The sequence below is a fragment of the Seriola lalandi genome, unplaced genomic scaffold, assembly GCF_002814215.2.
Source record: "Seriola lalandi dorsalis isolate HSWRI2012SDOR001 ecotype SW California unplaced genomic scaffold, Sedor1 jcf7180002054767, whole genome shotgun sequence".
Classification (NCBI taxonomy): Eukaryota; Metazoa; Chordata; class Actinopteri; order Carangiformes; family Carangidae; genus Seriola; species Seriola lalandi.
Window position 1 is genome coordinate 1,314,767 of NW_019525320.1, and position 26,696 is coordinate 1,341,462.

General features: G+C 40.7%; 4 protein-coding genes across 6 annotated transcripts in view; 3 read left to right on the plus strand and 1 right to left on the minus strand.

The window, feature by feature from the left end:
• Positions 1 to 6,493, plus strand: part of cttnbp2nlb (CTTNBP2 N-terminal like b) — a 17,857-nt gene extending 11,364 nt beyond the window's left edge. Inside the window, exons 3-5 of the mRNA XM_023425077.2 lie at positions 1,642 to 1,893; positions 2,475 to 2,582; positions 3,987 to 6,493. Of these exons, the coding sequence (XP_023280845.1) occupies positions 1,642 to 1,893; positions 2,475 to 2,582; positions 3,987 to 5,288 (1,662 nt within the window). The 3' untranslated portion in view covers positions 5,289 to 6,493. The remainder of the gene's footprint in view (positions 1 to 1,641; positions 1,894 to 2,474; positions 2,583 to 3,986) is intronic.
• A 106-nt stretch (positions 6,494 to 6,599) lies between these two features.
• Positions 6,600 to 11,807, minus strand: capza1b (capping actin protein of muscle Z-line subunit alpha 1b). Its single transcript, XM_023425079.2, has 10 exons — positions 11,650 to 11,807; positions 10,292 to 10,355; positions 10,108 to 10,159; positions 9,874 to 9,937; positions 9,576 to 9,782; positions 9,411 to 9,490; positions 9,107 to 9,185; positions 8,934 to 9,005; positions 8,266 to 8,328; positions 6,600 to 8,114 (listed from the first exon to the last, which is right to left on the minus strand). Exons 1-10 carry the CDS (start codon positions 11,686 to 11,688, stop codon positions 7,974 to 7,976), a joined length of 861 nt encoding a protein of 286 aa, XP_023280847.1. The 5' UTR covers positions 11,689 to 11,807; the 3' UTR covers positions 6,600 to 7,973.
• A 411-nt stretch (positions 11,808 to 12,218) lies between these two features.
• LOC111668981 (acylamino-acid-releasing enzyme) lies at positions 12,219 to 20,408 on the plus strand. Of its 2 annotated transcripts, XM_023425179.2 has the most exons (23): positions 12,219 to 12,303; positions 12,778 to 12,907; positions 12,991 to 13,117; positions 13,231 to 13,318; positions 13,549 to 13,624; positions 13,734 to 13,825; positions 14,446 to 14,520; positions 14,645 to 14,782; positions 14,903 to 14,994; positions 15,115 to 15,155; positions 15,367 to 15,488; positions 15,716 to 15,776; positions 15,871 to 15,968; positions 16,120 to 16,171; positions 16,334 to 16,422; positions 16,608 to 16,746; positions 17,250 to 17,333; positions 17,875 to 17,955; positions 18,512 to 18,600; positions 18,906 to 19,096; positions 19,377 to 19,479; positions 19,571 to 19,677; positions 19,784 to 20,408. In XM_023425179.2, exons 1-23 carry the CDS (start codon positions 12,292 to 12,294, stop codon positions 19,887 to 19,889), a joined length of 2,193 nt encoding a protein of 730 aa, XP_023280947.1. In that variant the 5' UTR covers positions 12,219 to 12,291; the 3' UTR covers positions 19,890 to 20,408. The 2 variants fall into 2 exon arrangements, with proteins under 2 accessions (XP_023280947.1, XP_087035109.1); XM_087178983.1 differs by lacking the exon at positions 12,219 to 12,303 and having other exon boundaries at positions 12,560 to 12,907.
• Positions 20,409 to 20,545: 137 nt separating this feature from the next.
• On the plus strand, positions 20,546 to 25,365 carry tlr9 (toll-like receptor 9). Of its 2 annotated transcripts, XM_087178982.1 has the most exons (3): positions 20,546 to 20,899; positions 21,553 to 24,516; positions 24,634 to 25,365. In XM_087178982.1, the coding sequence occupies exons 1-3, from the start codon at positions 20,897 to 20,899 to the stop codon at positions 24,838 to 24,840; spliced, it is 3,174 nt and encodes a 1,057-aa protein (XP_087035108.1). In that variant the 5' UTR covers positions 20,546 to 20,896; the 3' UTR covers positions 24,841 to 25,365. The 2 variants fall into 2 exon arrangements, with proteins under 2 accessions (XP_087035108.1, XP_023280946.1); XM_023425178.2 differs by lacking the exon at positions 20,546 to 20,899.
• The last annotated feature ends 1,331 nt before the right edge of the window (positions 25,366 to 26,696 follow it).

Below are 26,696 nucleotides of genomic sequence, written 5' to 3' on the forward strand. Positions count from 1 at the left end.
GTGTGTGTGTGTGTGTGTGTGTGTGTGTGTGTGTGTGTGTGTGTGTGTGTGTGTGTGTGTGTGTGTGTGTGTGTGTGTGTGTGTGTGTGTGTGTGTGTGTGTGTGTGCTGCAGTGGTCTGAGAGAGTGTGAGAAAAAAGGGTCTGACAGAGAGGCGGAAGTGGAGGGAGAGGCATTTTCTGAGAAATGATGATGGACCGACAGAGGAATGTGGTGCCATGCATGTTTGGGCAGAGGGGATGACGGGGAGCAGGGTGACCCAGAGATGTTTTGATGAGGACTGCATGGGGAGACGGAGACGGGTGTCCCGGAGGCACGTGGAGTGAGCCCTTTGGCATGTGCTTGCATCACTAGCACCGCCAGCTGACCCTGCATGCCTCCAGAACTCAAGCCCTCCAACTGTACGTAGTTAATGAGACCTCCTGATGACATATCAGGGTGACCATGAGGGAGGTCAGCAAGGCCCCATCACGTTTCAGCTCATATCTTGTCATTCCAGCAAGTTTCTCTCAAACAAGCTAAAATTAGTTTACCTTAATTTATTTTATAACCCAGGATCTAACTTTTACCCTTAAACAAGGACACTATCACGTTTTATTCAATTATTTTGTTTTAATTTAGGTATAATCAAACCACTTCATGAGAGACAGCTCAGTGTGTGTGTGTGTGTGTGTGTGTGTGCGTGTGTGTGTATATGTGTATGTGTGTGTCTGATTTCATGGCCTGGTCCTTCACCCCTGCATCCCTGGGGAGGAGTTAACATCTGTCCCTGGTGGGGGGTTGGACAGCCGTGCCTCACCTCTTCTTTGTGTTTGGTTTGAGGGGAAACACCATCTGCTTGTGCTCACACTGACAATAACATCACCCCACACAGATTTCCTGCATACACACACACACACACACACACACACACACACACACATACATACTCCTGAATCTATGTTCAATGGCGATATGAATGCCTTAAGTTATTACCTACAAGTCAGTCATCTCTCATGCATCATGTGCTGAAGTGCGTGCGTGTGTGTGTGTGTGTGTGTGTGTGTGTGTGTGTGTGTGTGTGTGTGTGTGTGTGTCTTTGCTTACACAGTATGTTTGTGATGAGTTACTTTGTGTTTTTCTTGGAACTGGCCGTCGGGCCTCATATTATCTTCTTCACACATTCTTTCCTGTGCTGCAGTGTAGAAAGGAGAACTCATCGATCAAAACCATTTACTGACACACGTGAACATACTGGTCATTTTTTTTGCTCAGTCAGGGCTGAACAGGTACATGGACATTTATTAATGTTCCCTTCCTGTAAGCCACAAGTACCGAGGCATTGAGGCCATACTCAGCTCTTGGATTTCATCTGATACTTGCTCGTCTCATTACCTCTGAGCCACACATGTGTATGTATGTTTACATGTCTTTCTGTGTGTGTGTGTGTGTGTGTGTGTGTGTGTGTGTGTGTGTGTGTGTGTGTGTGTATGTGTGTGTGTGTTTGTTCATTCATCATTTGGTAAAACTGATTATTTAGCAGCCGTTCTTGGAAAGAGAGATTCCTTTTCAATCTGAGAGTCAGCACATGAGCTAATGTATGTTACTGTATCCGCCTAACACAATTATGTGTGTGTTGCATGTTTGTGTGTGTGTCTGTTAGGCTCAACACAGAGATGCTTTCATCCAGGAACGCTACGGCCAGTATGACCTTAGCGATCCATTCCTGGCGCTGCAGCGGGACAGCGAAGCTGTGGAGCGCCAAAACACACTCACCCCGCATCACACCCACCAGCAGGGTCGAGTGGTGGGCCCAAATCCTCTGGCTGTGCTTAAACTGGTCATGGCTCACTGCAAGAGGATGCAAGACAGGATGATGGGACAGTTGGCTGCTGCTGAGAGCAGACACAGGAGGGTAAGAGGCAATGCGCACTCGTATACAGCCATGAACTAATTCTCTGTGACTTCTCCAGCTCTCATGTCAGTTTTGTGTGTGTGTGTGGGGGGGGGGTTTGCAAATACCCAGTGTCACACAGGGGCTCACACTTGTACAATAGGCTTGTTGTGTTGTGCAGCATGTATCTATTTGTCTCCATGTTTCAGCCACTTTAGACTTGGCTTGGGCGAGTGAGGCAGACAGACAGCAGCCACACCCAGGCCTTAGAGGGGTGATATGGAGCTTCATTACAGCAGATTTATGGGAGTGATAAACACTCAACTTATAGACTGTCTAGGAGTCAACTTTAGAGAGCTGATGAAAAAGACAAAACCTTGTAAAGAAGAGGAGGTTCTTCTATGCATGCTGATTAGTCAGGGGACAGGTTTCACAGCAGCAATACAGTGTGGAGCAGGAAATTTCTCATAAGAAAAATAAATCAAAGAAATGTAATTTGCCAGTTTGAGAAGGGAGTCAAATTCATGCGCTGAATCCTGCAACAAGAAACCTGTCTGCATGGGATGTCATATAATTGTTTTATTTGGCTGTATGCTTGACAGATGATAGCTGATCTGGAGGAGGAGAAACGACGGCGTGCCCAGGACTCGGCACACAGCGATGATTTCGCCGTCATGCTGCAGACAGAAAGAGACAAACTGCTGCAACAGGTGTGACTGACATGTAAAAGACGCAAAGTTTACATGAACTGTTCTGCTGTGTGTGTATGTATTTGTATGAGTTTCTGTTTGGTTTTGGAGAGTCGAGTCTCAGCGAAAGTGGTGCTCACTTGCTGAGAGACAGGAACATCTGCTGGGAGAGATTTTTCTGCTTCCTTTTCCCTCCCTCAGCTCCTCCTCCTCTTTCCCTCTCCTCTGCCTGTCTGCACAGTGTGTAGCTGTGATTTAAAACCCAGCGACTGAGCAGGGAAGCATCAGTGCAGCTCCACTGTTGTGTAACTCAGTAGGGTGGAGAGTGCTTGGCCTGTTGAAGTAAAGACACACACAGGCACCCATACGCACAGGCACAGGGCTGTTCCATAGGAAACAGAGGAGGAAGAGGCCATTGTTTAGTTGTCCAGCAGCCATGGGGCTTTTATGGCCTCAGGAAACCTGAGATAATGGATGTCCATGTCTAACGCAAGGTCAGCTTGCGCTCGCACACACACACACACACACACACACTGTGTGCGCACAATCAGCACCATACAAACTGCACAAGGGCCTTATGTAAGAAAGGGTTCCTGCATGTCTCCCAGTATTCCTCATGCCTTCCTGTCCGTGTTGTTTTCTTGTACACTAATCATACACACTTGATTGTATTTCATCACCTCCCATTTCCCTCTGTTACTCATCAAAGCTTCTAAGCGGTCTGGTCACCCTCCTATGACCTCACTGCAAGCTGAACTTTCCATAAACATGCCTCGCAAGCAAATCATTCTTAGATAAGGAGAAACATGAACAACTGCTCCTCTATCTGTCTCTTCTCACTCTGAAGTGACACATACTGTACCTCATCCCCTTTCCTCATCCTGTATGACTCAAGTGGACTTAATGTAAGTGTATTTCATCAGACAGAACTGCACATAGACAGGGCCGAGAGAAACGGGGATTGATTACCTACCAGGGATGTCAGCCATTTTGAAACTGACCGCTTTGTGCTGTCCAAGTGGGCTCCATTTTTATAAGCTTTGTGTCTAATAAAACAAATAATACATGTTTTATAACACTTGATCTATTTCAGATAAGCTATTTGAATGAATTAACATCACTGGATGAAGTATCGTATGTTATTGGCAAATAATGGAAAAATGTAAAAGATAAGAGAATTATCTTTATAGTAGTATAAAAAATAAAGTCCATTTGAACATTTATAGTCAGTTGTTATTGTATACAGATATATTGAGTTTAGTGCAAAATACATATTAAAATGTTTTATACAAAAAAAAACCAATTGTATTTTCAGTTGTTTCTCTTTCTGTGTTGGGTTTAATGCAACAGAGCAGTGCTCTTTTGCCTCCTTGTGGTCAAATTCGGAAGAGCTGCCTTGCCTTATTTCTCTCCCTCTCTTTGTAGTTGGACGTGGAGCGTGCAGCTGTGCGGAGGTTAGAGAAGGAACAAGCACAGTTGGTGAGCAAGGTGGAGGAGTCACTGTCCCAACAGCAGCAGCTCTCCTCCAGTCTGACCCTAGAGCTCCAGAAAGCCAGCACCCAGGCACAGGAGGAGGCTCAGAAGGTCTGCAAACTTCGCACCTTGCTCCAAGAGGAGACCAGTGCCCTGGAAAAGATCCAGGGGGTTCTTGAAAATGAGAAGAGCAGGTCGGCCCAGCTAGAGGCCAGGTCTGAGAGGCAGCTGGCTGAGTTTGACGCAGAACGGGAGCAGATGAGAGCCAGGATCAGCAAAGAGGAGGAGAGGAGTAGGGAGCTTGAAAGACAGGTTAAGGAGCTGAGGAAGAGGTTGGCTGAACCTGAAGGATGTAAACAGGAGGTAAAGGAGACTGTGACGGAGGTGAAAGACGCACTTTCCAAGATGATGGTGGTGTCCACCTCTGTTCAGACTGAACCGGATGGAAAGGTAACTGTCACCCCTAAATCCACCTCACTGTCAAAGGTCAATGGCCATCACACACATAAAGAGACCGAACCAATGCAGGAAGGGAGGGGAGCAGAAAATGGAGGGGTGGTAGAGAATGGGGGAGGAGCACCTTTGCATTCCCCTCTTCACCCTCATCCTCATCCTCACTCTCCCTCCAGCACAGCCTCCTCATCTCTCTCCTCTTCCCCCATTTCCTCCCCCGTTCTTGCCAAGCGTCTGGGCAGCCCAGGTTTCCATCAGTCCTCGTACCAGGCCGGAGTCAACCAGCGATTCCAAGCTGCCAGGCACAAGTTCCAGAGCCAGGCTGAGCTGGAGCAGCAGCAGCATGGTGGGCCTCTTTCCCCTAGAGACCTCTCCCCCACCACCTCCTCCATCCCTCCCCCATCAGAGCACAGCACAGCTAAGCAGCTGGCCCGCAACACGGTCACTCAGGTGCTGTCCCGCTTCACCAGCCAGCAGGCTGGAGTCAAGCTAGCACCGATCAGCAGCTCTCCATTTGGTACAGACTACCGCAATCTAGCAGCTTCTCCTCCTGGGGGCAGGTCGCCTTCTTCGGGGCCCCTGTCTCCAGGCATCCGCTCGCCCCTCACTCCTCGCTCAGAGAGGACCCATCCTCCTCCTCCGATCCCTCCCAAGAAGCCAGGCATGAGTCCAACTCCAGGCTCCCCGAGTCACTCTGCTCGGACCAGCCTCTTCCCTGAGCTGACCGGGAACTGTGGGCACAGCAACAACGGGCAAGAGGAAGCCAAGGAACCGGACCTTGTTTTATCGTCTAGCAGCTAACGGCCAGATCATACTCAAAATAACTGCTAAATGAGTCAGGCCTTAATCAAAAGTTACTGTAATATTCATCTTTGCTAGCCCTTGAGCACACTCATAATCAGTAGTATAGACATTTCAAAGCTGGACTGGTTCAAACAGATGCGTTTAGGAGTGTGTTGCACCCCTACCTCTATGCCACAATTTGAGAAACAATTGGGAAAGAATATAATATAGTATATTATGGAGTCTTTGATTGGATTTAATTATTCTTTTAAGAACTTTCCTGTCTTTATTTCTTCATGCAGAATATTTCTGAGTGAAATTTTGGAATTAAAATAATTATCTCAATCATTTTCCACTTTAACCATATATTAAGGTTGTTGAGAGACCATGTATAAAGAGACCTTTTGGTTCTGAAGAAAAAAGTGACAATTGGTTTTCATAGCACAACACTCCTTTCCTCTTCCCTTAATGCTCAAACTGCCAGTCCTGTTAGAATAAGACTTTAGTCAGATGCCAGACTTTATAGCAAGTAGAAGGATTAATCCATGGATGTAGAGTGTAGCAAATGTGTAGCTATCACCTTTTCACAATAGAATAGTGAGTAGTTTTGAAATGTTTTCCCAACGGATTCTTATGCAATTCTTGCAGAGATGAAAAGAATATTATACTGTAAATAATTTCAATGAACATCACATGCATGTGCTGTTTTTTTTCTATTATACTTGTCATGAATACACTGAATCTTATCTTGAAAAGGGAGAGCACACTTTGCACTACATTACTGTAAGATACTGTACGTCTACGATTTCAGATGTTTTATTCAGGGAAGATTCATTTCTGCTTCACTCAATCCAAGAAGGACTATGTGTCATGATTATGCGATAACTCTTTGGAGTATTCCATCGATGAAGATAAAGGGGACTAAAGGTTTGAATCTTGCTACTGTAACAACTGTTTCTATAGTACATGTCAAATACTTTGCATAGTATTGTGTGTTGTCCTAACAGTAATACACATCAGATGTTCCTTTTAGGTTTACAGTGTTTTCACATTTTGTTTTCTATCTTTTAAAACCAAGAATTGACAGTAATTATTTTAGCCTATCAATAAGTCTGTCGATTTATGCACTGCTTGTCTGTGAGGGGCTTTAGTAAATATGCATATCATCAACACCTGCAACACCTAGAGCTGTTTTAAATAAATTACACTTGCCTTAACGCTTACAGCGTCTCAGTTTTTTCCCACTAAAACAGTTCTGGCTGGCAGTCTTCTGGATCTTGACTGATCGGCTATGGAAGGTGTATGTGACAGCATGAAAGTGACAGCCGAGATGTTCAATCCATTTATTTGTACAACAGAATGGGGCAGTACAGTCTTGAAGTTTATAACTGATCGGCACACAGTTGTAGTATAGTGTGAGGGTTGAACACAGAACTTAAGTCTAGCTAACAAGTAACTGATCCAGAGTCAGCCTACTTAGAAGACATGTAACACATACAGTATGATGTGGCCTTACAGAAGTCATGTAACTTAAACAGAATATGATCTTGCCTTACATGGCAACTGTTTTGCATTCACTTGGCTTTGGCCAATACACAAACAGTTAGTATTCTAAGACTCCAACAAAAAACCAGCATATTAAAATAGAAATTTGCATACATGGATGGGAGGATGGAGTTCTTTACCATAGGAAAGAGATTTTGGCAAATAAATCTTGGTTATTATGAATATGTTTCCCTTTCACAAAGGAAAAGCTGTACAGCAATGGAGGTGGTGTTGCCAAAGTAAGAGACCAGAGAATGCATTATAGATGCAGCAGCGTAGAAGTTGCTTTATCTTATTTCAGTCATCATAGCTTGCATTGGTGGAGACACATACATCAGTGGAGCGCAACAGAAAACAAGTAAACATTCCCTCAGCTCTGACAGACACCGACAAACATACAGGTCTACAGTGCAGGGACAGAGCTATGCTGAGGATCGTGCTACTCCTAACTGTTAACAGGTTAAAATACTGTCAATTTCTTTAGCAATGTATAACTAGGTTCCATGTCAGTTCAGCAATACTATAAACCTATCAACAGTTAAAATGTCAGATGACTGCTATTCATTTTCCTGCCAATTTTACTGACGCGCCTGATTTCGATTTCCACAAAAGAAACAAAAACTTTAACAAAATGAATATTTTCCTGTCCAATATCATACCCTGATATGTGATGATGTGCTTAATTTCTCTCATCAGCTGCCTTGTGCAGTTCCTTTTTTTTGTCCCGGTGTGCTGAGATCTCCACTGTGACGTGATCACAGTTCTGCATCAGTTTGACAAAGAAAAAAATATTGCAATTTCTGACACCTGAATCTAGGGAGGTCGGCGATACCTCAGACAGCCGAAGGAAGATTTGCTCCTTTAATGTAGCAGTCCTGAGCACAGCCCTGCACACTGACCCAACACAACTCTTTTAACAACACACATCCAGAAGTAACCAGTTCCTCCAAACCATCAATTATCTCCATAACTGCAACTTCCTTACAGCAGACAGATACCTGTGCCTAACAGTCTGCAAATCTTCAGTTATACTTTTTTTGTTTGTGTTTTTTTAAAATTATTTCCTTGCCCCATACTGACATAGTTTTGCTTTGGTTAGTCCTTGCGCATGTATAGGTGGGTTGTGGGACAAGTGGAGCGTGCGTCCCTGACCACCCACTAGGCATTCTGCATCTCCTTGCCAATTTTGTAACTTAGGATCTTATTCCAGTCGATCTTAGTGCGTGTAACAGGCAGCTGACGACGCAGGGCCTTAAAAGTGGTATCAGACATGGTCTGGTAGTTCTCACTGATTGCAGTCTGAGGGCAAAAAGCAGAGGAAAACAAGTATCAAGTATACTATTTGTGCATTTACTTAAAAAATGTTTCTTTATTTATGTTTCCATAAAAGTAAAACATGTTTTTATAAACATAAGTACATAAAATGTGTAGTCAATGAAAGGTATCTTACCTGGTAGTCATTTTCAGCATTCTCTATAATGTCAACAAATTCCTTGGCTGTCTGGCTTTCATTCTGTTTTAAAAAGACATATACAATCATCACCCTTTATCCTACTAACAGAAATAGCACGGCCGGTCTAATACTATGTATCAAGTTTGCAGTTGTAAATCAATATTTGTGAAATAAGCGTATTGTGTAGAAATTATTTGTATTTGTAAAATAAAAAGTGAATTCTGAGAACAAATGATATAATTGGTGAGGTTAGAGAAAGACTCTGAAGGAAGAATTACTTTTGTGAACATCTGTGTACAGATACAGAGCAGAAAACTGCGTGTAAAGTTCAGCACTCAAAGTTCCCACTGTTTGTGATGCTCAAATCAAAATACAAGTCATTTTAGCAAATACAAAGCAACAAAGTCTTTTCTACACATGCACATTTTTTGTTTACAAATACAAATCTTTTGTACACATGCACAAACTTGCATTTCTCATGCAGATTTACTTTACAGGTTTACAAAGGTTGATTTTCAAATACAAACTTCGGAAATAATTATGAACATCACTTTAAAATCACAAAATTTTTTTGATCCTTATTTGAGTCCATACAAAAGTAAAGTTCAAACCATGCGAAACACTGCGAGAGCGTGTTTGTGCCTGTGTATTAAATCTTTACTTACAGTTACTGGTATTGATTCTTCTACCTCCTTATGGCTAACCAGCTGCACATTCCCATCTTCATAATAGTGCACCTGGAGACAGAGAATAACTTCACTAGTAAGTTGGTGTTTTTTTTCAAGAATATTCTTCCTTGCTGTAATTTATTCAGATGAGCACATTGAACTGAATGTACCTGGATTTTCAACACTCCCACCACCTGAGCAGTGGACTGACCAATGGTAAGCTTCCACTCTGACCTACAGCGACCATTCCTGTGTTACAGAAATGAAGAGAAGTCCTATATTACAATAAGACAGCAGCATCAAGAATGTTTATAAAACTGAAAGACCAATTATTTCACTTTCACTTTGTTTAAAAATATACACAAGTCCTTTGTGATAGAGCTATATAATAAATATTAGTAATATATCCTCTAAGACACACATATATCCAGATATGTATAAAAAAAAGAGCTGTTTGCAGGAGGATCACTATACCAGAAGTTTTTGGGTTGGAACTGATGTCCCTCAATGCAGGCTATGATAGTTTGCTGACCATCAACAATCTTTCCATATACCTGCAACACACACATTATTGTTATGGGTAAAATGTAATCTATATTGATTAGAATGCTATTTTGTCACAAATTTTGTGTGCCCTACCGTGCAGACTCCAGTAGGGTAGTGCTCCTTGACATAGGCACTAAGGGCAGTATCACAGGCATCTCTCCAGCTTCTCAGGGCTGTATCTCCGTCATACGGCTGCACGTCGCTCACCTCTTTTCTTAGGTGATCGAAGCGGAATGACAAACGGTTGCGGGGGTCCAGGAAACGTCCCTGACCCAAGTCACCATGCTCTGTGATCAGCACCTAAAAAGAAGGGAGAGGAAAGACTGAAAAAGTCTGGCTCAGACACTTGCTCTTCTGAAATAAATATGAAACACTTATGGATGAAACATACCGGTTCATCATAGCCCTCTAGTTTGGCAGGAGTAAACTGATCCATGTTGTACTGGGCAAAGGAGCTAGACAAACAGAAGGGGAATAAAAGTACGGTAGACATTCATAACATGACATCAAAAGCTTTCAACAAATGTTTTCCACTGACCATTTTGAGAACACTGACTGTGCATGCATTTTGTTAAATTATGAATATTTGAATTTCAGACGGTACTTATAATTGAATGTTACTTACTGTGAAGCCCCCTCCCTAAGGAGGTTGTCATTATTGAGAAGGAGCCGCACATCTAGCAAAACAAAACAAAAATGTTTGTGTAGCGCTCTTAAGAGACAAAACAATAGTATCAGAGGTTAAGTAACTTACATCATACTCAATGCATATCATATATAATAGGCATCTTGCCACAACTGCTCCTTACCATTGAAGACTTCATTGAACTCTCCTGGGGGGGCATGAGTCACAAAGTTGGCCGCTATGCGGACCTATGGAAGCAAATTAAATGTGACCAATTAATTATGCAATCATGATATTGTCGGAAATATGACTTGCCATACAATGAACAGAAAGAGTGACATAACATACCAATACCTACAATTAATATGTTTTTCACTGTTTATAAAACAAGACAATCCATTAACATACTTGAACAAGTCAAAAAAGTTGAAAAAATGTACTTTGTTAGGAATTTGGCATCCAGTTTAGACACTGTCATATTGCCATAGCTGATGATGAAGATGCACTTTTAATTTTGCAATAATAATGCCTTGGTTTCAAAGAAAAATCCGTCAATAATTACATTAATAGCAGAAAGCATGTTTTACTAAATAATAGTGCACAGAGAGTATAACTGATATAGTTTCATTACAGCTTTTGTCATTTAAGGGAGGGAGAGGGAAAGAGGGAGGTGTCTACCTAGGAATAAACATCAACACAATGTAAGCAGTGCACTTCACTACAGAATGGACACTGAATTGGAAACAGCTTGTCTAGACGATGTATCATGTCTCTATAATATCATGCCATCATCTTGCCCTGAATTTTCCCGTTGACTATCAATAGACCTTAAATCTTAAATGTCTCTTGACATTACCACTCTAGTTTCTAGCTTTGAACCAGCCTCGTTGCTACGTGTCTACAGGGGAAATTACATGTTCCTGTATTCACTTTTCCTAGCAAAATCACTACGCAAAGTCTGTCATTCATAATACTTTGAGCCTTGCCTCCAGCTGCCACTGGTATAACGGAGGGTGTCACTATCAGACTCCATCTAAATTGCAGGCACACATATCCCGATCACAAGCCATGTGAGGCTAACAAGTATTTGAGCTGCAACTGAATCTGTTTGACCCAGAAATCCAAAGCAAAGTAACGTTAGCCGCTAATGTTAGCTAACGTTATATGAGAGGAATACGTAGCCCACTCTGTAATTACTGCAGACTAGTATAGACATTGGAACACCACTTTTGGAGGTGCATCGTTACATATGTGTCCATTAATTTGGTTACAACTACTAAAAAGTTTTCAGTCAAAGTGTCCAGTGGTTAAAGCCCTCTAACGGCGTTTTATCTAGCCGCTAGCCAACTATAAGCTTTAACTAGCATTGGCTAGTTAGCTAATCGTAGCTTAAAAACACAAGTTTAGCATTTCGATGCGTGACAAAAAACTGGCGTTCTCTTTCCGAAACTTAACCGTTCATTCATGTGAACATACAACACGGATAGCTCTCCACAAATATGAGAAATTACCACTGAGTAAAGAATAAAATTGTCTCCAAACCTTCTCCTCATCTGACAGCGGCTCCTCAAAGTCAGCCATCTTGGCTCTTTGTGACCCCACCTACCCCAGCTGACTGACAGAACCAGTGCGGAGGTTTTTATTAACACAAGAAACCGACTAACACAAAGTTATTTGGAAAAATATATCTTGTCAAAAAACATATATCACTGTGCTTCTAGGGAAGGGACTCTCTGAGTCCAATAACTATGCACTCGCACAATACAAATTAGTCTACAGTTTATTATTTACAACGCAAGAGGGCGTTAAAAGATCAGTTAATTTATTTGTCTACTTCTTCCTTTTGGGTGTAGCAGAGGTGATTTACCTACAAAATAAAAGCATTGATATATATTTCTACTATTAATAAACTATTTTTTATGATAGAAAACGTTCCAGGTTGTCTGGTAGCTGCTGTAAGCGATGTATTTAATCTTGTTCATCGCTAATTTATTCTTTAATTCCAGTGTTTTGATACATTCAGGAAGTGTTTAAGAGGGATTGTATTTTATTTTTGAAGTTGCAAGAGGAAGTTGTGAAATGTCTTACATTTACTTTTTGGCTAGCTTTGTACTGGAGCAACCAGTTCCATTGTGCTTTCAACGGGCTGGCACTCGCAGACCAGCGACACACACCGTTCCTATCATGGAGTCACAGGTAAGATTAACTTAACTGACTACTTGAGCAGATAACAAACGCTACAAAAATACACCTTAGCGTTAAAGGCACACATGTATGGCTTTCGCCAATAACGCTGTCACTTTTTTTTTTTTTTTTTTTTAATAATTGAACGTTAGCAAGCTTTCAAGTCAAGCTAGCAGACGGACTCTGGGTCTGTTGTCTGCTGTCAGCTGCCACAGGAAGTTCCTGGTGCAATTAAATCCGCCAAACACTGCTAGCAACAAACTAGCTTGGTCACTTGTTTACTCTGTTTGCCACCCAACAATTGCGTAACGAATTGGGCTAATGTTTATCAACTGACTTCTGATTTTGGTGGAAAACTGTGTTAACTATCCAAACTTATGTATTACTGGCTAGCTTCGTAGCTCGGACATGAATAAGGCATTGTTCTTTGTGAGACAGTTTGTATCACAGAGACGTGGTTTGAGTTACTCTGCTGCGTGTTGTCAGGTGATGACCAACCCCGAGGAAATTGCCAGGCTCTACAGAGAACTCAGCCTCTTTCCTTCTTTGAGCAGAGCAGATGTGGGACCTGTCATCACCTCTCAGTATGGAGGAAAATACAGTAACATCTACACAGGTGTGTGTTTGTGCCATACTAAGATATTCAGGTCTGTGTATGTTCATTGAAAATTATAGCATTTTATTTACTTGACTTTGCAGAATGGAGCCAGCGGGATTTGGAGAGGAATGAGAATGTCAAATTTTGCCGCCAGTACATTGTATTCCATGATGATAAGTCGGTGGTCTACTCTGGAGCTTCAGGAAACTGCACTGAGATCAAGGGGGAGTATGTAAAAATTTTGTCATGTCATCTGGAGTGGAGTTGGAGGCATTCTCTTTGACGTAATCCTGAGCAGTACAATACTGAACAGTGTGTCATATATGTGTTTCTCCTGTCAGGGTGCTAAGCAAGGATTCTCCTTCGGGTGAAATGAAGGCTGTAGTCAGAGAGTGCACAGTCAAAGGAGAGGACAAACAGTTTCTGGAGGTGTGTGGCTGTCATTCTGGAACATATTCAGCATTGATTCCCTCACCCAACCTGCTAAATGTCTTTATTCCACTTTTTTACTTTTCTACTTTTTATATTGTCCCCTGTAGTAGCTCTGCTCTGCTACATTTTCCACGTGTAGCGTGTGTTTAACAACCTCATGTGACTTATCATTTTGAACTTGAGATCTTTCACCTCTCTGTTCTCATGACATCTTTGTGACCCTACAGATCTGGAGTAAAAACATCAAGATGAAGAGCATCGATCTAACAGCCTTAAAGAAGCATGGCAAAGTCTATGAAGATGGTGAGTCATCCGCACATAAAATCATAATTTTTTTGTTAACAAATTTCTTCAAAAATGTGACTTTTACCTATGCCGTGCAGATTTTAATCACAGTATTTTGCATCCTTAGAGCAGTTTGGCTGCTTGGTTTGGTCCCACTCTGAGACACACCTCTTGTATGTGGCAGAGAGAAAGAAACCCAAGGCAGAATCTTTCTTCCAGGTCTGTCAGCTTTGAGATTAAATCAACACTGAATCACATAGGGCACAGCTGCACTGCTCTCTATAGGTTGAGACTTTAAAGCGTGTTGATTTTCCCTTATGTCAATGCTGTTGAGTTCAATACTGCCCACAACATAGCATTTTTTTTCTTTTTATTGTTTCATTGATAGTCTAGTTGCAGTGTTGGTGCAAGTTGCTAGCTATTCTGTGGTTTTGTGAATATAAAATTAAATTGAAAAGATAGCCTTGAATACGAGTATGATGCAAAATTACCTTGGTGGTGGACTGATGACTTCAGCTGATACACACTCACCAAACCAGATCAAATGTATGTCAAAGGTTGTTGAATGCCATTGAATGGAAACGTATTGCTTAGTCTCAACAACACTGCAAAGTGGTTTCATTTTGTATATATCCCAGGTATTTCCATCACCTTTCAAATGCAAAATAACTTGACAACACTCATTGGGATGTGACCATAAGTCACCACGTTTTCTGCCCTGTATGTGATTTTGTGTTGATTCACTATTTAATATAGGTCATAGCCTTGGTACTGTAGATAAGATTATTGTAATGAAGAGGTAATAATTTGTTATTCTGTGTCTCCTTTTTGGTTTGTAGACTGTGTCACCAGAGTTGTCTTCTATTGGGGATGAGGAGGAGAACATTAGAGTGGAGAAAAAGGAGGCTGTAAAAGTGACTGAAATTACTACTATGAAATACAAAACATCTTCACTATTCAAAGCTTTAATTCAACATTCTTAGATTTAATTCCTCTCTTGCTTAACTTGTAGTGCTTTTGCTTTTTTAATTCCTACAGGGGGAGCAGTTTGTCTTCTCTGAGGACTGGGGAGAGGCACTGGTTAGTAAGAGCTCCCCAGTTCTTTGTGTTTTGGACATCGAGGGTGACAATGTCTCTGTGCTGGAAGGAGTGCCTGAAAATATCTCACCTGGACAGGTTAGTAAAACAGTTTGTGCAATGATGAGTAGTTTGGTTTTAATATTTGCCAATTTGTCATGTTCTAATACTCTTTTGCTCTTGCCCACTCTTACTGTCATTCTGTCTCTGTCTCTACAGGCATTTTGGGCTCCAGGTGACACAGGTGTGGTGTTTGTGGGCTGGTGGCATGAGCCTTTCAGACTTGGTCTCAAGTACTGCCCTAACAGGAGGTGATTACTGTTTATACTGACCAGAGAAAAGTTGGAGTTAATGCTTGATTGTCAGAACTTTCCTCAGTAAGACTCAAAGGCTAATACTGCAATTCATTCACGTTTCCCCTTCTCTGCCAGGTCATCTTTGTTCTATGTGGATCTTACTGGTGGGAAATGTGGTAAGTGAATGCTTGTTCCTTCTATCATTTAGGTCTGTAATACATATTTCATAAACACGATCCAGGTAAATTAAGGTATGATGATCAATGTCTGTCCTGCACAGAGGCATGATGCACATGCCTGAAACTCAAACAGAATCATCTTTTTCCAGTTTGTACAGCTAAACAAGATTGCACATATTCATGTGTATTTGTTTGTTGTGTCCCTCAGAGCAGCTGTCATCAGGCACCAGTGCAGTGTGCTCCCCCAGGCTGAGTCCAGACCAGTGTCGAATTGTGTACTTGGAATGTTCTGTCTATGGGCCACACATGCAGTGCAGCAGGCTCTGTATGGTAAGACAGAATAAAGCCTCTTTATCTTCTTTACTAAGTGTAGTCTACTGTCTTCAATGAAAATAATTAGTTAGAATGGATGTTTCTTCACACAATGCATCATCTTGTACTTTTCTATTCTCTTATACACAGTAAATTATGTACATTTGTTGAAGCAGAAATACATTTGAATACCTATACATATGAATACATATGCTTTTCTATGTGCTTGCATGCTTTAATTCTAGTATGACTGGTATACTAAGAAAACCTCAGTGGTGGTGGACATGGTGCAGCGACCTAGAGAGGGTAAGGAATACTTGGTAGACACATGGCCCATTTTTTTCACTGTATGGTATATTATAACCTTATTATGTCTATGTGTATATGTGTGGCTTTACAGATGGCTTCACTGGTATCTACAGCTCTCAGTTGTCCCCTCAGTGCTGGTCAGCTGATAGTCAGCGTATTATTGTAGCTTGTCCTCAGCGCAGCCGCAAGGTACAGTCAACTCCTGGGAAATGGCTTGATATTGTGACCATAATTGCTTGCTATTTTCCTGATATATATACATTTTGCACTGAAGGTGTTTTGACTGAGAATGTTGAAATCACTTTTTACCTGAAAAAAGTTGTCATGGTTTCTCTTGTAGGATCTGTTGATGGTGGATATAAGCACAGGGAGCGTCACCTCTCTGACTTCAAGTGAGTCACTAGGCGTTATTCACGCTCAGGTCTAGACAGTGTTGTTTACTGATGTTTGGTGTTGACAGTCTTTAATACCTGATTTGCCTACCATAGATAGCAGTGTTCTGGGACTGCTTGAATTTCCACCTGTGTCTAATGATGTTCTCTGTTTGTCTGCAGAGTCTGAAGTTGGTAACTGGTGTCTGCTGAACATAGAAAGAGATCTGATGGTGGTCTGCTTCTCCTCACCTAACTGCCCCTCAACTCTGGTAGGATCAGTGTTTTCATTAAGAATGGGCTTTATTTGAGTATTCATATTTTGACGTATAGTATATATTAAGTATGCTGTTACATCAATGGAATTTTTGGGATGGGGTTAACTACACAAAAAATAAAACTTCATGAGATGGAGAATCTACTATGTCACTCATTGCAATGTAATTTCTATGTCCAGAGGGTCGGTTTCCTTCCGGCCCGGGATTCTCAGGAAGAAGTGGTGTGGGTTACTTTGGAAAACTCTCAGGTGTTACCAGATATTCATTGGCAGATCTTGACTTTCACCCCTCCCCCAGAGCAAGACAACAGTCAATACCGTAAGAATGCTAATTCTTTATTTTCCTAGTATGTAGACAGGAGTCCTAGCAGTCCTAGCTTTTTTCCTGTTTTCCCTCAGATGTTTTGAAGGGATGCAGTTAGTTTTATCCACTTTCCCTTTTGTTTCATATATATGACAAGCACAGAATATGTGAGAAATACATCTTCATGCGTTGCAGTCTTGCTGCCCCCACTATCTATAGCCTAAAAATAATCAGAGTTGAGTCAAGACCTTTCTGACAGAATCCAAAAAAATTATAATTGTGAGATCACAAAGATAAGCTTGGACAGGTTTGCTTAATAAGCAGGTAAGGAAGTACTGTATATAATTAATATTTGAGGCGTTAAGTAAAGTTATTAGCCAATCACCCTTTTAAAGAATAAACAGGCTAAATTTAATAATCACTGGGTTTTGCAGATTCATCAACAAGTTTGTTTATGGGACACAAGTAGAACAGTATATGTAATCTTAATCAGACTAACTCATTTTTCTATTTTCTAGCTGGCCTTGATTTTGAAGCTTTGTTGATCAAACCAAAGGAGGTGAAGGAAGGAGTGAAGCTGCCTCTGATTGTCACTCCTCATGGTTGGTTACACTCATTATGGTTCTGTAGCTATTACTTGTTTCTAGAGCAAACAAAATGAACAGTTAGATAATATTACATAATTGTTAATACTGTACATTAGTATACTTTATTAACTTCATATAGTATCCCAAAAAGATAACATTAATATTGTAAATCGTTTTGACCACATTATGCTTACATCCTGAAATAAGAAACGTGCTATTAATCCACGTTGAATTTATTTTTAGGATAGACTCAGTGTTGGGATTTGTTTCTGTTCAGACAAGAGCTACTGCTACACATAAGATTGGCATTGCCAACAGTGGTTGCTATGACGATAGTGCCCTTAGTGGCAAAATGTTTAATCATATTCTCAAAACCAAGGATGGTCTTTTGTAACACAGCTCACAGTCCTGTCATATGTTTCATGTATTTTAATTCTACATGCAGATTAGTGTCTGATATTTTTGTCCCACAGCACTAAGGTAACAAAGACACAGATTACTTTTAATGCAAACTGTCAATCTGTATTATACATAACCACTTTTTTTTTTTTATAAGGGGGTCCCCACTCAGTGATTGTAGCTGAGTGGCTTCTGTCATCCTCTGTGCTGTGCAGGATGGGCTTTGCTATATTACTGGGTAAGTTCATGTGTCACACCTGCTCAGAGGTCCATTGATAGAATATATATTAGACGATGAGCAAGGCTCCCAATCTGTCTCCTGCAGATGGAAGATAAATTGATGTATAAATTGGTTGCTTTGATAGGGTTTCATACTAGAAAAAGCATTTAAGAGACTTTGCATATTCCTATCTTCTGAACATTTAAAGACCTCTCATATACCCCAGGAACATGCTGCTTAATGCTCACAGGCAAAACCAATTATAATTTTGTGTTGCCAACACATTTACCATTTGGTAAATGTACCATTCACCATGTTATGTATACCAGAGCGATATTACTTTCATTGGAAAACTGTTCCAGCTGATGGCCAGTTGGTAACTTAGGCCGGGAATACACTGCCTGTGTAGCAGCTGCGGAAGTTCTTGGATATTGTATTGTACCTTTTTTTTAAAAAAAGAAAAAAAAATTATAATAATAATAATGTGTGTTTACATATACAGGAATATGTCACAATACCCTGCCTTGATACATAGATGACAATATGTTTTTTGTTTTCTATTGTTTTTTTTCAGTGAACTATCGTGGCTCTCTTGGATATGGCCAGGACAGTATCCTCTCATTACCTGGCAATGTTGGCAACCAGGATGTCAAAGATGTTCAAGTAAGATAAAAAATTTTTAAAAAAAAGAGCCACAGATGCTCTTTAAAACAGTGGTTATAAACATTTCCGAGTTGTGAAATTGATAAGTATCTTTTGCTGCTACTAGTAAAAATGACTAATTGTTGATTCATGGTGATATCTTTGTTAATACTGTTGAGTCAGTTGATTTCCATAATTATTTTATGTTGCTATAGTTTCTGTTTAAATCATGTCTCAGCAGTATACATAATCCCCAACTAATGATTTGCTATTCTCCATGTGTCCTTCAAAGGTTCTCTTAGTGTTTGCCCATCTTTTCTTCCCAGTTTGCTGTTGAAAGTGTTCTGAAAGATGACGAGTTCGACCTGCAGAGGGTGGCAGTTTCTGGGGGCTCCCATGGTGGTTTCCTGGCCTGTCATCTGATTGGCCAGTATCCAGGCTTCTACAAGGCCTGTGTGGCTCGCAACCCTGTCATCAATTTGGCCTCCATGATTGGCAGCACTGACATCCCAGACTGGTATGTTTTGATATGCACATTCCCATACTTTTGTTTACTAATTTTGTGACTCTCAGTCGTGCACAACTACACATCTGTGCTGTTTTATCACTGACACCCCTGACATTCCCTTCTGGCAGCTGTAAGCAAGTGAGTGGGATAAAGGGCATGAGTCTGCCTCACTGTCAGGGAAGGAAGTGTTCAATAATGCACACAAACACTGCAGGAACAAAAGACCTCAAAGCTGTTCACAGATTTTTTTTTATTTCTTCCCGTTGATGTTTAACTCTGGTTTTTGCAGGTGCATGGTTGAGGCTGGCTATAACTACAGCACAGACTGTCTACCTGACCCTGCTGTTTGGGAACAGATGTTGAACAAGTCCCCCATTAAACACGTAACACAGGTATGAGAATTTCTGTGTTTGTGTCTTGACTGCATACATGTTATTTTATTGGTATTGTCACCCAATATACCTAAGGTTATTTCTCATTTAGGTTCAGACACCAGTACTGCTTACCTTAGGGGAAGATGACAAGCGTGTACCTAACAAGCAAGGAATTGAATATTACAGAGCACTGAAAGCAAAGCAGGTCCCAGTCCGGTAAGCAGCTTGTCTGAGTACCATGTTTCATTGGTTATGTCAGATACACACTGCATGACAGGGATTTTATTGTTCATTCGCTAATGCTCTGACGTGTGTTGTTTAGGTTGCTGTGGTACCCAGGGAACAACCACTCTCTCGCCAAAGTGGATGCTGAGTCTGATGGCTTTATGAACATTGCTCTGTGGATAATTCAACACTTGAGTCAGTGATGGTAAATATCAGACAAATACATGGTAGTGTACTAAGGCTTCTGTTGGTGCCAGGAAAAGAAAGGACAACACTGCTGTGTGCAAAGGATTTTATATGCTTCTGTTTCAAAGACAGTGTGAGGTCCAATCCAAAGCCAAAGCATTGAACGTGCTGTCCAACCAGAACACACTGTGTAACTGTTCTTCACTTGTAATCTGTGTGTGGCTATAGTGATTGCCACAATTACTTCCAATAAGTGAATGGGGAAATAATAATTTTAACACAATACTTGAATACAAGCAGTTTTGTGTCTGCATTTTTATTGATACTTCATTTTTTTGCAGTCTATACATAAACACAGAAGGGCTTTTCAGTGTGTTCGTTGTGTTTGAGGTTATATTAACAAAGCAAACCAATTTATTAATCTTTTTTTTTTTCTCAGCTAACTATTACTGTTTGGTTTTAAAAAATCACTTTCTCTTTCTTGATTTCATGGATTTCATGATTTAGTGCACTTAATAAAGTGATTGTGAAAATAATACCAGTGTGGGATGAATCATAGCCGTATGTTCACGTTAAAAAGGATTTTTTGAAGTGGTAAATTATCTCCTTACACTTTTATTTTGTAAATGTAGTAAACTAAGGAAGTCATCCAACGCTGTCCACCAATGGGGAAAAAAAAAAAAAAACTACTGTCAGAGAACAAAAGCATTCATGACATTTGAATCTTCATATATTCTGAAGTGATTGTCATGAAGGACAATACAGTTTGTAAAGTCATTTGCTCTTTTAAATCACTTGAGGTGATGTCTGCATCAAATGTCCCTCATGAATTTCACTTGCGTCAGATAATTTGCATCAGGTTGTGGTATATACTACCACATGCTTTCACTTCTGCATAAATGCAGGCTGCTTCTTGTCACTGCACAGACTTTAAGATACCCTTTTTTATCTATCCGGGCAGCACCTGGATTAAAGATTGCTTCATCTGCCTCCTGATTTGAATTTTGTACATGCTCTGCCTGCAATGGTAAGTGAGATGATATTGTATTGTACCATCAGAAATAAACTAGGCATTTACTCACTATTGTACATCATAGAGACAGAAATGGCTGATTGGAGTAGCTTGAAAAAGCCAACGTGATTTCATTTGCAGTTGTTTGAAGCCACTTTAACTTAGACTGCATAGTGTGATAATTATTGGATGAACTGTGTAACATGATATTATATCGGTTATTAGGTAAAATGAAATCAAGGAATGGAACATGATTAATGATTAACAGGTTCTTCCTCTCCTAAAACGTAAATCATTCAATAAAATGAGAGTACAAATACTTCAAACATTTCAGTTATGTAATTTCAAATGAGCTAAATGACATCTCAAAATTAACAATAATCGTAGGAAAATGAGACAGGGCATATCTTGCTGCCCAATATATAACATGCTGCAACCTGAGGGACAGTGAATGACCTTGATGCACACACACACACACACATATATTGTAAATATATAATTGTATAGCGTACTTTGTGGTGTTAGTTATTTTGTATTTTGATGCTTTGGCAACATTGTTTTTCTAAAACTTCATCATTCAACTGAAAATTGAAACCACTTGTACAGATTCCATTTTCAGAGCCATCGGCAAAATACTGAGATAAATTTGGTTTCTTGTTTTTCCTCAGGCTCTGTTAAAAAATATTCTCATCCTTGGTCAGCTTCTTCCATTAGTGAGGACCATAAATATCATCTTCTTACCATGTGACACTGATGTGAATGCTACCACAGTGGATTGCTCTGACAGACCACTCAGGCATGTCCCCTTCATCCAGTCTACCACTGTAGTGTCACTCAATTTAAGTCGGACAAAGATACAGCAAGTGGGGAAGCATGCTTTCGCAGGTGTCCCAAATCTTCACACTCTGAAAATAATGGGGAATTGTCAGCCAAGGCGAGCCTTAGAAGACCGCTCATGCAAAATGTACATCCACCATTATGCCTTCAAGAACCTACTTAAGCTTACATTTCTTCATCTGTCAGGAAATAGCCTCACCTCTATACCCTGGTTACCTGAAACCCTGAGGTTTCTCGATCTGCAGAATAATCACATCTTCCACATCACCCACCTTTCAAGAACTCCAAATCTCGAAGAGCTTTTCCTCTCTATGAACTGCTTTTATGCAAACCCTTGCAACCAATCCTTTTACATCAGCGAGAGGGTTTTCTCTGGGCTCGATAAACTCAAAAACCTTACGTTAGGGTTTAATAATTTGACATCTGTCCCCAGAGGACTGCCACCCTCACTGGAGAGTCTGGATTTAAAAGAGAATACAATCACAGAGGTCTTAGACAGGGCATTTTCCAGCCTGACTATGCTTAAGAGTTTGAATTTGGAGTGGAACTGCCAGCGTTGTGACCATGCAGCGAGGCCCTGTTTTCCTTGCCCACAAAATCTCCCTCTAAAGCTATATCCAAACTCGTTCTATGCTAAGAACAGCTCCATCATGTACCTAAGCTTGAGGGGCAATTCTTTGAAAACATTTCCAGAGGGTCTTTTCAAACCTTTGAAGAATTTAAAGAGACTAGACCTCTCTGACAACCTCCTGGCATATGCTATACGTAATGGCACCTTCTTCTCAGAGCTGAGGGGCCTTACTTGGATTAGCCTTATCTATAACTATGAACCCCTGAGGACATTTAAGGACCTGATCCTCTCCCCACATATTGGCAATATATCTGGTCTACAATACCTCCTTCTTAGTGGTAACTTTTTCCACAAGCTTTCAATTCAGAGCCTTAGTGTTTTATACAAACTTAAAAATCTAATGAAACTAGAACTGAGAATGAACTTCATTAATACTTGTAACTTGACAGATCTGAAACAGCTACCATCTCTGATCTATATTGACCTTTCCCAAAACATGCTTAACTTCCTTCCATCCTGCTGTAATTCAATACCTGAGAATATGGCACAGACAAGCTGTCACAACGAGAACTTGTATACACAACATTTCCCTGACCAACCCCGAATTGTAAGAGATCGAGAAGTCACATCTGTAAATGAGATCAGGGAATCGAACAAGTTGAATGTGATGGAATTGGTGGAGCACAATGCATCACAGTTTCCATCACTATTGGACTTCAGAAATCATTTCTGCCGGCATAAATTAACATTTGACCTGTCTCAAAATGACATTCTGTCTCTTAACAAAAATGTGTTTGTAGGCATGGAAAATGCTGTTTGTTTAGACCTTTCCTTCAATTACATGAGCCAAGCATTGAAGAGTGGGCAGTTTGACGGATTGAAAAATTTAGTTTTGCTTAATTTGTCATACAATAGGCTTGATCTTTATTATAATGCTGCTTTCAGTGAGCTTAAAACTACTCTAAAGGTATTGGATGTTAGTAACAATGAGTTTCACTTCAAAATGAGGGGCATGGGCCATCGTTTGGAGTTCCTCCAAAATCTGACCAACTTAGAAGTCCTAAGTCTTGCAAACAATGACATTGGGATGAGAATAGATCAAAGGCTGATCAGCAGCTCAATGAAGTACCTCTACTTCAATGGAAATCACCTAGATATTATGTGGGAATCTGATAACAACAAGTACACTCATTTTTTCCAAAACCTGACAAACCTCATCTACCTGGACATCTCTAACAACGGTCTAAAGTCAGTCTCACCAGAAGTATTGTGTAACCTCCCACGTAGCATTCAGGCTCTCAGCATCAGCAACAATTTGCTGAACTATTTCCCATGGAAGAACATCTCAGCACTCAGCAATTTACGTCACCTAGACCTAAGTCAAAATTATCTCTCTTATTTGCCTTATAAATTTATAGAATTTGGAGCTAATTTTTCTCTCTTGGACCTCAGTCACAATCGCCTTAGTTTTGTTCCAGCGGATTTCTTCAGAAAGGCAAAATCCTTGCAATATCTGTATCTCAGCCACAATCAGATCAAAGAATTGAAGCATCAGTATCTCCCTGCCCCTTTTAAAAATGGTGCCCTCCAAGAACTCACCCTGCATGCCAACCCCTTTAAATGTGATTGTGATACATCCTGGTTTGCAGACTTCTTGAGTTCTACTCCAGTACATATTCCTTATCTTACCACACATGTACACTGTGATTACCCAGAGTCCCAACAAGGCCATAGTATACTGTCTATTGACCAGCGTTCCTGCCAGGATATATATGGTAGCTTAGCCTTCCTTGTCTGTTCCTTCTTGGCTTTGACATTCACTGTTCTGCCCCTACTGAAGCATCTCTATGGCTGGGATATGTGGTATTGCTTACAGGTGCTTTGGGCAGGACATAAAGGCTATTCCCAGCTGGCTGGTACTGATTCAGAGTATCACTATGATGCCTTTGTAGTGTTTGACACGAGGAACACGGCTGTGAGGGACTGGGTCTACAATGAGTTAATTGTGAATCTGGAGAACTCAGATCACAGGAGATTTTGTCTCTGTTTGGAAGAGAGGGACTGGATTCCTGGACTTTCATGTATTGAGAATCTGCACAGTGCTGTCTACAACAGTGTGAAGACAGTGTTTGTGCTGTCCAGTGGTTCTAATGGTGGTGAGACAGTGAATGGTGTGATCCGCCAGGCTTTCTTCATGGTTCAGCAGCGGCTTTTGGATGAGAAGGTCAGTAAAATTGATTTTTCACTTTCATGTGCATTTTCTGGATGTCAGTCTCACACACTCTGAATTGTTGCCATGTTTTCACAATACAAAATTATCCCTGATTTTTATCCAAACAAGGTGGATGCAGCTGTGCTGGTTCTGTTGGATGAGATGTTTCCCAAACTGAAGTACCTTCAGCTGAGGAAGAGGTTGTGCAAAAAGTCTGTGTTGTCCTGGCCGAGAAACCCAAGGGCTCAACCGCTTTTCTGGAATAAAATGAGAATGGCATTATCGTCAGATAACCTCAAATTTTATGACAACAACATAAGTGAAAGTTTTGTATGACTACATGTTAACTCTTGATACAGAGCAACTTGGTGGAGAAAAAAATCTCTCATCTTCCCATTAGCTCATTTTGAGAAAACTGTCCTCTGATTGTTTGTCACATGACACTTGATTTTTTTTTAACACGTGGCTGTATATTTTTTAATTTTATAATATAGAAGCTCTTACATATTTTACTTTTTACATATTTTATTTTTACATTTTACTTCTTTTTTTCAAGTGTGTGTTCTGTTGTTTTATCTGATAATGTAGTTGCTGAGTAGGATGTTTTGAATCTTATTTTGCTTTTTTTATAATTTGACATTTTCATGAATTCTTTATATTACTGACCCTGAAGGTTGGCAGTTTTAATTCTTTTTTCTTATTTTTAGTGAGTTAATGTTAACGTCTTCAGAGAGCTTGGGTTGGGTATATGGGCTGCAATGTTAATACATTGTTAACTTTAAGTTTAGTTAAGACATTGTACATAGACACTGAGACATTGATATTGGACTATACAAATAAACCTAACTTGATTTCACACCAGTAGCTTCATTTCTAGTATTGTTATTAGAAAAACATACTATAGTGTACCTGATTATACCCCAACCCACACACACACACACACACACACAATTTCACTTCTGTTTGGTTAGCTGCTGGGAGGAAATGAAACTAATGATTATTTGTTAAAGGTTACAGTTAACAGATTTAATCAGCTGCATCCAACGTGAAAGAACTGTCATCCATGCATTCTGAAGAAGTTTGAGGGGAAAACTTCGGACAGGGCTATTGTGTCATTACACCAGTTTGACATTAACATCAGAAAGATAGAAAGCTGTAGGAGGGGGAGAGGAGATTCAATGCTAAGTGACAGGTGCATATAAAGATACTAAAAGTAAAAAAAAAAATAAAAAGTCATACATACAAGACCTGCTGTGTGAGAGTGCAGCTGCTTGCACATCTATTTTAGCTTGTAGACTGGGATCCCACTTTCATTTTTTGTCTCATGATCTAGGACTGCGACTGACAAACAGCACCTATTTTCTGAGAGTGAAACCTCTGACCAAAAATATGATGATATATGATAATATGATGAACACTATACTAAACAGCTGCAGTTCCATTGTAAAGTTTCCAAAGACTGCTGGACTGCCAGTTAGCCCAGGGTTCACAGCTTATTCAAAACTAGTTGTGGCTTTATCCAGTCACCAGGTGTTATTTTAGATTAGTTCTCAAGTCTCTACAGTTAGCCTATAGTAAACAAACTCACTTACTTATGGCCGTCAGGATATTGTTGTCTGGTATGTGGGGAAATGAGTGGAATATAATTGCATTTGATTTATTCGCTTGCATTTACACGCAAGAGGTTTTTTAAATTTAGGTTAGTGTTGCTAAGGCCATGCAAACGGCATGCCCAACTAACGCTCATGTAGGTGTGTGGGGGAAAAAAAAGAATAGCAACCCTCCAATCATTGCTGTTTGTGCTGCCCTACCACGCCGTGTAGGTCGCGCACGCGCCAGCTTGGGAGAGCGCGCCCACGCGGACCCGATGGCAGGACAGGTCATGAGAGAGCTGAGCCGATGAGATCATGGAGCCTGCGCCGAGGTCGGACAGGGTACGGCTGATACCTCACGGTGATGGAGAGGTGCCTGTCCGGTAAGCTACAGAGCACACGCTGAGTGCACACCTGGACTCCGTGCCATCATTTGACCACATTATTTGAACAAATGAAACTGTGCGCTCTCAGTTTGTGCGGCAGATTAATTATTATGTAAGGTACTAGCTCGAACTCATGTAGCCGTGTGCATATGAGCAAGAAACTAATCCTTCATGCCGTGGTCGTAGTAGAGTTATTCGGGCGTCTGTGTCCAGG

Coding starts and splice junctions, on each gene's coding strand:
- capza1b (XM_023425079.2), bottom strand. CDS start 11,688: ATGGCTGACTTTGAGGAGCCGCTGTCAGATGAGGAGAAG. Junction 9,783..9,873: donor TAGAGGGCTATGATGAACCG/GTATGTTTCATC, acceptor CCTTCTTTTTAG/GTGCTGATCACAGAGCATGG. Junction 9,186..9,410: donor TTCCAACCCAAAAACTTCTG/GTATAGTGATCC, acceptor TCTGTAACACAG/GAATGGTCGCTGTAGGTCAG.
- LOC111668981 (XM_087178983.1), top strand. CDS start 12,700: ATGAATAAGGCATTGTTCTTTGTGAGACAGTTTGTATCACAGAGACGT. Junction 14,783..14,902: donor AAAATATCTCACCTGGACAG/GTTAGTAAAACA, acceptor CTGTCTCTACAG/GCATTTTGGGCTCCAGGTGA. Junction 16,747..17,249: donor GCAAGACAACAGTCAATACC/GTAAGAATGCTA, acceptor TCTATTTTCTAG/CTGGCCTTGATTTTGAAGCT.
- tlr9 (XM_087178982.1), top strand. Junction 24,517..24,633: donor AGCGGCTTTTGGATGAGAAG/GTCAGTAAAATT, acceptor TATCCAAACAAG/GTGGATGCAGCTGTGCTGGT.